Genomic DNA, 10991 nt, shown 5'->3' on the forward strand with positions numbered 1-10991 from the left:
CCCGAGTGGTCGAAGTGGTTCAGCTACTGTATCACTATAGCCTGTCAACACTGGGGTGTGAGTTCGAGCCCCGCACGTGGCAGGTTAATCTCCGGGCACTCCGGCTTACTCCACCAATAAAACTAGCCGCCGTGTAATTGCCAATAGTACTGAGAGTGGCGTTAAACACAAAACATCAATCAATCAATTTTTATTATGCGTTGTGTCCAGTGCATGAACGGATAGGTAGTGAATTGACACATCAATAACAATAATTATCCTTTTTATGCATCACCATATTCATTTTGCCGTCCCACAAAGGAACATTCCTAAAATGATGCAAACCTGATAAACACAAATCTGCAAATGTGTTATATGTATTCCATTGAAAACACCTGTAAAATACGTTGAAATACACAGTATAAACAGATAATATTAAGTACCAAGGAAAATACATTGTTTTCATATTTATTCAAAATATAAACCATATACCATTGCAACGGAAAATATTGAATTGTTAGAAAATTTAACACTGGTAAAATTGTCCGTGTTTTTATTCCATAGACACCGGCTTCCGAATTGCATTCCTGGTTTTTCTTTCAAACTACCTATACTTACTACTGCAATCACCTTGTAACGTTTAAGTCCTAAAATTTTAATTTTCTCCATGATTTTTGAAGCGACGTCCTGGCTAAGTTCTCGGCACTTGGTAGCATTGTATTCAACATCCTTTAAGTTTTCACTGAGCACTTCTTTTGTGGCGCGTTCAATTTCTGCAGTCTTAAATGTCTTATCGGGACCAATTTTGAAAGTGTTTTCCAATTTTTTACCGTGTAATATTCCATCAGAACGTTCACCAAGGGAGGTAATCTCTAAAAAAGGTGTCGAATCACTAACGTTACTTGCTGTATGTCCTTGACCTCCAAAAGGTGCAACAAGCCTCGAGGCAACAATCGAACCACGCATTCGCCTACTTTTTGGAGTTATTGGTTCACTTCTGGTTAAAGATGATGATGCTAAGTTGGACATTCGGCGAGACATTTTGGCCTTTGATAATTTGGTCAAACTGCTTTAGAACACACCTAGCCCTGCACCTGAATGTAACAAAATTATTATTATTATTATTTTTACTATTATTATTATTATTGTTATCATTATTTTTATTTTTTTCCCAATTTTTTTAATACTAAAATATAACTCAACATTGTACATCTACACAAAAGGACGATAAAAATATCTCAGCAAAAAATTTCAACATGATTAGGAAAATTATCTACCAGAAACCAAAATACGAGGATGAGCAAAACATATAACGTTTAGTAAGCTATAAAAGGCCCCTGCATGACAAAACGTGACACGATAAAAAAACAGAAAACAACCGGGATGATTTATACAAAAAAAAACAAATATTACAAACAGCATTAACCAAAGAATCCCATAATATATCTACATTATTGGATGCACTGACAAAGATTTAAAGAGGTCAGATTTAAAAACAAAAGTGTAAACATGCCACATATGTATGTGCTTATTCCTAGTCACGTGTCTTTAGCTATTATATCTTTTATTATTGTTAGTCCTCCAGGCAAATAAGGTTTGATATTTGGTAGTTTCTGTTTTTATTCAAACTATTCATAGACTTAGGGCGACAAAGTCAGAGCGTAACATATCGTATAGTATGTTGTAAGGCCAAACTATGTAGACATATATACACTGTGTCTAAACTACCCCGGCAAAAAATGTTTGGACTCGATGGTATCTAATATCCGGCACGGTGACGTAACATCAATAGACAGAGAAAAGGTACTTTTCTGTTTATTTATTTGTTATTGTTATGATATCGAAGAATATTTATACATATATAACTGTTTTCTATTGTGAGATGTAATATTTTCTACAACCGTTCTAGATTAACGGAGAAATAAGTAAAAATGCACGTCAAAATGACGAACTGAGTGAACCTTGCCTCGAATTTGTTTAATTTCTCCTTAAATTGTTCACATGGTACGGAAAGAAAGATATTGACATGGAGATTGCAAAACTAGTCACTTTGAGCACCTCAATCCTTGTAGTTCTGCGTATGGAACGAAAGAAATGGATCATGTCAAAATGGAAGCACCCGGTTTTGTCAATGTGTACAACCCGGTTTTGTCCTAGATTTCACAAGGCAGAACCCGGTTTTGTCCAAAAAAAAAAATAATGCAAAATCGCATAACATAATTGAACTTCAGCAATTAAAGGAGTTTGGTGGCTGGTTGGAAAACAATTTCTTACAGAGGACAACCTGTTATTTATTTGAATCTGTAAAAACTTAATTCCTACTTTATTGGAACAAAAATAATTATAATTTTGCTTTGCATTAAAAAAATAACACTCTAACTGCGAAATAGATAGAAATGAAGGTTAAACTGCAAATTGAGTTTTAAGCTCTCTATACGTTTTTTTTTATATGAATTATGTAAATTTTAGTGTTTAAACTTAAAATTAGAGTTCATGATCTTAAAAATTGAAGGACGCACATTTGCTATGTGATTTTCTTGTACAACAGGATGGTTATCTTTATAAGTAGACCAATCTACCTAGGGGTGTTATATTTCCTATGATCGTTTAAAATAAATCTTCTTAAAGCCAAATGTTCATTATAAGGCATGATAATCAAACAAATGTATATATGCTTGCAGAATCGCCATAGAAAATGAATGTTTATGGTGAGAAAAGGATTACAATAATCATGCATTAAAAATCAAATCTATCTATCCCTAATTGTAACTATAATAATGAGTATAAATTAGTATTATAATAGTCTCAGGCCATCGAGGAATGCAATAATGATTAGTTTATTAATAGTTGTATAAATAAACGGTTCTGTTATCTCTCCATTGTGTTATGATTATCGTACATTGACGTTGGTCAATATATTATTGACAACATATAGGGACGGATTCAGGTTTTTTCAAAGTGGGCGTAATTCAAATAGCTTACATACCGCAGAGCATAGCGAAGCGAACAATGTTTTGGACGAATTATGCTAAAAAAAATCGTAAACAAAAGATTTATTTTTTTGGGGCCATCAAAGGTGGGGTGGGGGCGTGTGACCTATACGCCGCCTGGATTCGCCACTGATGTTATATAACTAAATCGTAAACCGACTTAAAATTTTATAAGAAATGAGAAAGCAGGGACACCCGCGAAATTGGATGTATGTGAGTAGGATTATCATGTTTATTCTAAAAATTCACATTGATATTTTGGAATTGTCGGAATGCGAGACCAAGGGATGCAAATTCGTGGCGGCTTGAACTATGTGTATGAAGCTTCATATGTCTGAAGTTAGAAAGCCTGACTGTAACATACCTCGCACACAGGTCTTTTATTTAACGATTTTTCTATCTGTCATATGTCCATTGCCTTGACCTCATTTTCATGGTTCAGCGATTTCCTAACAAAATGAATAGCTGATAATGGTTGATATCTATGATCAAGGTTAACATTTCGTGTTCAAGTCCGTATCTCTAATACCATAAGTAATATGTCAACTATATTTTGCGCACATGACTATTTAAGTGACCTTGAGCTTATTTTCTTGATTAATTGGTAGATGTTAATTATTTTTTGGTTGGTTTCAATGATTGTAATGTGTTCATGTCCGTCTGGCAGGTTTCATCAGACCTTGACTTTTTTTTATGGTTCCATGAACAATGTTAATTTTATTTAACTTTTATTAAATTATTTATCTTACAGACCTTCAAAATAATTTCGATAACGATCATTCCAGCAGTCGCGACATGTCAGTGCGTACAGTCACTCCTGTATAAATAAAACGTAGTAATTATTGTTGTTAAAAAAAAACGCAATTGAAGTTGTTTTGCCATGTCTGATTAGTTTATCTCGTTCGTGCAAGTCTTAATTATGAAATGTTAGACTTTTTTTTTAATTCAAGAACGGTGCAATCTTGTTTGGAATTCTTGGTTGGTTTTAGCTCACCTGACCCCAAGGGAAAAAGTGAGCTTTTTTCATCACTTGGCCCCCGTCGTCCGTCGTCTTCCGTTAATTTTTTACATAATCTTCTCCTCTGAAATTACTGGGCTACAATACACTTAACAAATCTTATCCACAATCTTATGTCGGTTTTTAAAGGTCTAACGAACTTATGTTTAACTGTTTTACATCATCATTGGGGTATCTAGTTTAAACAGTTTTTGATGACCCCCGCTTGTCAACAAAGATGGCCGACATGGCTTAAAATAGAACATAGGGGGATGCAAGTTTTGTCTATTATTTAAAAACAGCTATAGATAGAGACAATTTAACAGGAGCAGATATGTTCATAATGTTGAGCTCTACCTTTTGTCCATACACATCAAAACTCTTACACGAATTCTTATAGAAGTTAATGTCCTTGAATGACAAATTTCTCCTTTTTTTCCATTTCTGTCTATTATCTTGAAATATATAAAAGATATAAAGCAAAAATGATCAGCAAGACAATATATACGAATAAGTCGACTTGGTCGATATCCTTGTAAGAATTATTGACCTTTAATTACGATTTTACCATTTCTTTGCGTTTTTGCCAATTATTTTACAAAAATCTTCTCCTCTTTAACAATTTAATTAAACTGGGCCACACGCTTTATTGAGGTATCTGGTTTGAAAACCCACATGATCAGCCATTTCTAAATTTATTTTTTTGTTTCAGGGTACCAGTGTTAACGTTGTTTTTCATAAAATAAACAAAACCGGGTTCTATACATAGACAAAACCGGGTCATTGTGTAGTAAACAACATTGACAAAACCGGGTGATTCCATTTTGACATGACCTATTTCTTTCGTTCCATACGCAGAAATACAAGGATTGAGGTGCTCAAAGTGACTAGTTTTGCAATCTCCATGTCAATATCTTTCTTTCCGTACCTTTCTTTCCGTACCATGTGAACAATTTAAGGAGAAATTAAACAAATTCGAGGCAAGGTTCACTCAGTTCGTCATTTTGACGTACATTTTTACTTATTTCTCCGTTAATCTAGAACGGTTGTAGAAAATATTACATCTCACAATAGAAAATAGTTATATATATATATTCTTCGATATCATAAAAATAACAAATAAATAAACAGAAAACTACCTTTTCTCTGTCTATTAATGTCGTGCCGGATATTAGATACCATCGAGTCCAAACAATTTTTGCCGGGGTAGTTTAGACACAGTGATATAATGGTGAATATTTTTTCACGAGGGGTTGCTTTCTTTTTGATATAACACACATCTGTTATTTCAAGTAGATCACTTGGAGTTTTTTTATTGTAATTAGAATACCGACAAAGCAGCAGCAAGCGAAACGTTAACAATAGTATACCGTGAGACAATAATATAATGAAAAATTCGAGAGCAAATAAAGAGAAAAAAAAATATAAGACACATTACTCCAACCTACTCCAGTTAAATAATACTATATGGAGAATATAGTTAAAAGGCATAGTGAAGATAAAAAAGAAAAACAATCGCACTTATATTGGTTTAGCTAAACTCCAACAATTTTATTAGAAACCATTACCTTCGTTTGAACTAGAATGCTTGCCGTTGAATTTCAAAAATATTTAAACAAATTTACATCTTTTTGAATAGATCCTAGTACATAAAATTATGGAAAAATAGAGAGAGGTCCGTATGCTTGTTTTCAGAAATAGAAAATTACAATTTATGACAGGATATAGTAGTCTAGTTTTTTCATTTGAATTTTAAAAATGAAAAGAAACGATTATCATGAGTGATTTTTTTTTGTGTTAGTGTGCAGTGGCAAGCATTTCAGGCATATTCAGGACAGGAACAATTTAATACTGTATATTCAGAAATTATTGCGAGGTTTTAATTAATGCGAATAATGCGACTGGGTGGATATAGCAATACTATGAACTCGCATTCTAATATCTGATACATATACATGTATGCAGATTTTCCTAAAATTGAAATACCAGTAATTAATCTCGCATTTTTGTCAATTTTTCAAAAATCGCAACAATAAATGCACGCAATAATTTCTGAGTTTTCAATTAATTGACATTTCTTAAGACGCGAGAGACAATGATTAACAATAAAATATCTGAAAGCCAGGGGTGTATGAATGTTTAGAATCGTTAGGAGCTATATGTAAAAAAACACCCTAAAAAGAATAAAGGGGCGACTATTAATTCATTCCTAAATAATTAACAGTATAAAGCACCATATACATGTAGTTAGAAAGAGAAAGCTAAGGAATTTAAATCTCCCCAAATAATCTATTCATACATTTAAATTACATAATAAAATAATTAAAAAAAAAAGTTTCACTTATTCATATTTGAATACAATGCATTATTTCTTCCCTTTTTCATTCAATAATACATTCGTACTTTGTCCCATTCATTTATCTTATGATATGTTTAGATGAATACATATACGTCATATGCTCACACACAATAGTCGATTTGCCAATTACCGATCTGATTCTGTAACTACACATGTTAACACATCAAATTATACTAGACTGGTTCTATACCTGACAATATATAAATAACACATACTTGATAGGGTGATAGAGCAGATTGTTACCCCGAGAAAACATTGTCAACTGAGGCAAAGCCAAGGTTGACCATGTCTTTTCGAGGGGTAACAATCTGCTATATCACCCTTTCAGATATGTGTTATTTAATTTATTATACTGAATGTTCTGTTATTACTGTCTATTATATTTCAAATTCAAAGTAATAAACTATGACGTCTTGTACATAACAATCATTAGTATTTATTAAAGCGCACACTTGAGCAAGCGTCTCCGTGAAGGGTAATATAGTATTTGCCATGGGATAGAGTAAATTGTCTCCTTCGTATTAACCAATCAAAATCTAGCATTTTGACATGAAGTATAATAAAATTAACTGTTGCCCATGCAAAGCATAATAGGTTGATGTATAGGCGTGTTACCCACATTTTAATGAAACATTACTATTGATATCAATAGTTTTAAGCTTAACAACAAATTAAATGTAATATTAGGATTTTTGAATAACTTTAGATTGCACACATTACGTATAATATTAAATACATTTTTCTTTCCGTAAGATCTTCGTTGTTAATGAAAATGTATGTTCATTCAAAGGGAAACAGCTCGTACAAATGGAACCACATGGTCAATAACGGGGTTGGCAAACAGACTATTGTCTGGTTTGTTTTTAGATTTGAATGCATGTGTTAAATTATATTGTTCGATAATGGATATCTTATAAAAAGAAAATGTAACTATGCCTTTTACTAGCGTAAACTAACTGAGAGTACTCATAGATCTGCCTCTTCTCATACCAAAAAAAAAAATAGAAGTTAACAACTATAGGTCACTGTACGGCCTTCAACAATGAGCAAAACTCATACTGCATAGTCAGCTATAAGAGGCCCCGAAATGACAAATGTAAAACAATTCAAACGAGAAAACATGTTCATGTTGATGTGAACTTTTGAAAATATGTTTATGCCAAAATAAGAAATTTTACCAAGATTTTGTTGTTAACAGAACATTGATATGCGATGTGTGCGCGTGGTGTTATATACAGGTAGACACATATTCTTATTAAACGGAAAATCAGAAAATTTTCTAAAAGATGTTTTTTTTTTCTTATTAAGTCTTTGCCCCTTGAAAACTATTTGTTTAAATAGAATTGTATTTACATGTTTTATATAAATGTGTAAATAACACTAACCTCGAGTATACGCTTTCGTTTGTTGTTATTCCTCGATTGTAATTAAAGCCACCAATGGTTATATTCCTCCGGTAACGAGACAAACCGATTAACATAAGGTGTGAAGTCAGAGATAATCTCTTTGTATGTAATCGACATAAATCCTGATCTTCTGTTTTAATTCTATTAACAATTCTTCTGAATGAAAAAGTACATTTTTTAATACTTGACCGAAATTAAATCTGAAATTATGTACGTTTAGTTCTATTAGTTGTATCTATATCCTTTCACTTAGCAGAAATTAATCCTATGTTTACGATAATCTTTTAATCGTTTAATCTGTACAATGGGAACACGTCTGTTTGTTATAGACCTCAGTTTATATTTGATTTTATATTTTAATATTTAATTTAATTGATCATATCTTGGACACGCGCCGTTGCACGTGAATGGGCTGGGGTCAGATTTGTTTGTGACACCATTTAAACGATAACGTTCTGTGTGATATGAAAATATTTATTTAGTTTAAATTATGATTTAATCATGTTGTAAATTGAAATATACAAACGTACATGTCAGATTCCTCTAGTACAGGTATATGATATATACATATAGATATAATAGTTTAAAGTAATTGTAATTATATATATACAATATTCGTAGAGTATAGAAGCATGCGAAATTTATTTGTACGAGCTTTCGATACAGAAAAAGGGGGACTCCCCGAGAATTTTTCCTGTTTCATAGCGAGTACACATTCATTTCATATTTCTTAACTTTGTTTTTGAAAGAAATCGGCATGACTTAAACGCAGACCACGAAGAGGACCCCAAATTGAACTGTGACGTAAACAATAATATTGGACATAATCGTTCGTTCGCAACAGACGCAGGATACCAGGAAACTATAAAGTTAACGTATAGTTTGTGTTATCTGACCATCTGCATTTGTATAGTTAAAAGATCGATTGCAGGATACAAACATAAAATATTTGACTAGACTACGTGGTCAGTATTTCCATCTTTTACGATAGACATACAAAAGCTGATCTGCAAGGTATCTACATGCCTTATTACATCATGTACTGTGTTATATTCCTAGATAATACCGAAGAAGAAAGGCATTACTCGACGAACGAATTTTATTCGTATATGTTTATCTTTTATCAGTATCATAGCTGCACAAATATTAAGACTGGCAGCCTCAGAGTTGACAGGCTATAGGGAAACAATAAAGGAACTACAAATATAACTCGGCAGACGATGGCCCTTGATAAGTTTGGAGCCCGAAAGCATAAACGTAAAACACAACTCAATGTGGTGATGTCTGACAGACTTATATCATGTGACCAATTAACAGACTTCTATCATGTGACCAATTAACAGACTTATATCATCCGACCAATTAACAGACATATATCATGTGACCAATTAACAGATATAGCATGTGACCAATTAACAGACTTTAATCATGTGACCAACTAACAGACTTATATCATGTGACCAATTAAAGGAAGCTATTGGATAGATTTGTAATACTCTGATTTTCTAATTCATGGGCCTTAACGGTGGCATTATCATACTTTCATCTGTTCTAAACGGTTTTTGATAATCATAAATCATGACACAATAATTTAGAATTAAAATGGTTCCCTTAATGCAATTTACAAGCTGTAGCCTTCTTTCAAATAGTGATTCATCTAGAATGTAATGTTGAAACAAAACAATCTTTGGTAAAACAAGAATTTTGTAATCTTTGGTTATAAGGAAAGAATAGATTGTATATATGTATTAACATGTATCTTATATTTCGTAATAAGTACGGATATTTTTAACATATTTGATACTGGCATTATGGTGTATGAATATAATTATATATATAAACTGAAGAGATGTAAACATTCCATACTATTAGAAATACCAGACAAAAAAATATCAGAAGCTCTTTTCGCAAAAAAATCTTAAACAAAAATTAATTGTAAGTTATACTGAAATGTTTATGACTTACTAGCATTTTTTCTCGTAAAATTTTTTGTCAAATGAGTCGCATAATTTTATGTATTTCGTGCTACAATGAAGTTATATGATATATGTGCGATGCATCTCTTGCAAGTTTTATTCAGATCTTGATCAAGATGTATTAATCATACATCATACAAAGAGTTGTCTTTTTTGCCCTAGACAAATAATCGATAACATATCGTATAAAGTTTGGTCTCCAAAACAACTGTAGGAAGTTAAGCTTGTGATAAACTGTAGCCGTGTTATCATACATTTTCATACTGTCATCTGGAACTTATCAAGGTCACAATAAATTGCCATCCGTCGTATATCGTACATTAGTATAAATTATGGAGATGTGGTATGCTATCTAAGGACACAACAATCCAACATATTCCGAATAAAGCTTATTTCAACAACTATTATAATAGGTCACCATATGTCCTCCAACAATGAAAAAACCCATGCATACTGTATAGTCAGCTATATATATGTCCTTGCCAGAGAGCAACCAACGACAACCACTGAATGATATGCACATGCCTTTGCACAATATATACAAATAAGAAGATGTGGTATAATTTCCAATGTGAAAACTCCACCAAACACCAAGTGCCGTAGATATTAGCAACCATAAACCACCGTACGGCCTTCAACAATTAGCAAAACCCATTATTGGGACAAGTATATATAGAATGTTGCGAGGATAAACATGTTTGTGAAAGCTAAACCCTCCCGTCACCTGGCACTACACGAAATCTCGGATTTAAAGAGGTATGCAAATGTTATGTAAATGTATTCAGAGACCGACATTAACATATATTTCCAAACCGCTGCATACAGTTTATCTTGTCTTTACATGTAGTAAATATCAACATTTCTTGTGCTTTATCCTCCTATAGGCGGTTATGAGATACTGCGGTTTATAAAATATATTAACACCTAATCAAACCTTTTTAAAGTTTAGAATTTACATATATTTATGACCATCTCAAAACTTTTGCAAATTCATATATTTGTCAGTATACCTCTGCAAATGGAAATCTTTGTCATATATTTTTCTATGATGTAAATTTATCCGCAAATGTGTTTCTTTATCTAGGTAGCAAAGCATCATCATTCAAATAACTTTATAGGGGTTATAAAGTGTAAGGTACATCTACATTTGCCTGTTATGTAAATCAATTCAAAACGAGAACTTTGTAGGGGGTGTAAAGCATCATTTCCTTTTGTATGCCGAGACCTGTCAAATGTATTGTAAAGGAATATTTTTGTTAGTCGTTATAGTCGGCTAAAATGTAT

The 10991-nt window shown here is 32.5% G+C and overlaps 1 protein-coding gene across 1 annotated transcript; it reads right to left on the minus strand.

Moving 5' to 3' along the window:
* Nucleotides 1-431: 431 nt before the first annotated feature.
* On the minus strand, nucleotides 432-8056 carry LOC127722046 (dynein light chain Tctex-type 5-B-like). Its single transcript, XM_052228892.1, has 2 exons — nucleotides 7711-8056; nucleotides 432-1073 (listed from the first exon to the last, which is right to left on the minus strand). The coding sequence occupies exon 2, from the start codon at nucleotides 1018-1020 to the stop codon at nucleotides 448-450; it is 573 nt and encodes a 190-aa protein (XP_052084852.1). The 5' UTR covers nucleotides 1021-1073; nucleotides 7711-8056; the 3' UTR covers nucleotides 432-447.
* Between the last annotated feature and the right edge of the window lie 2935 nt (nucleotides 8057-10991).

This window comes from Mytilus californianus, unplaced genomic scaffold (assembly GCF_021869535.1).
Source record: "Mytilus californianus isolate M0D057914Y unplaced genomic scaffold, xbMytCali1.0.p SCAF_12, whole genome shotgun sequence".
In the NCBI taxonomy this organism is placed as follows: domain Eukaryota; kingdom Metazoa; phylum Mollusca; class Bivalvia; order Mytilida; family Mytilidae; genus Mytilus; species Mytilus californianus.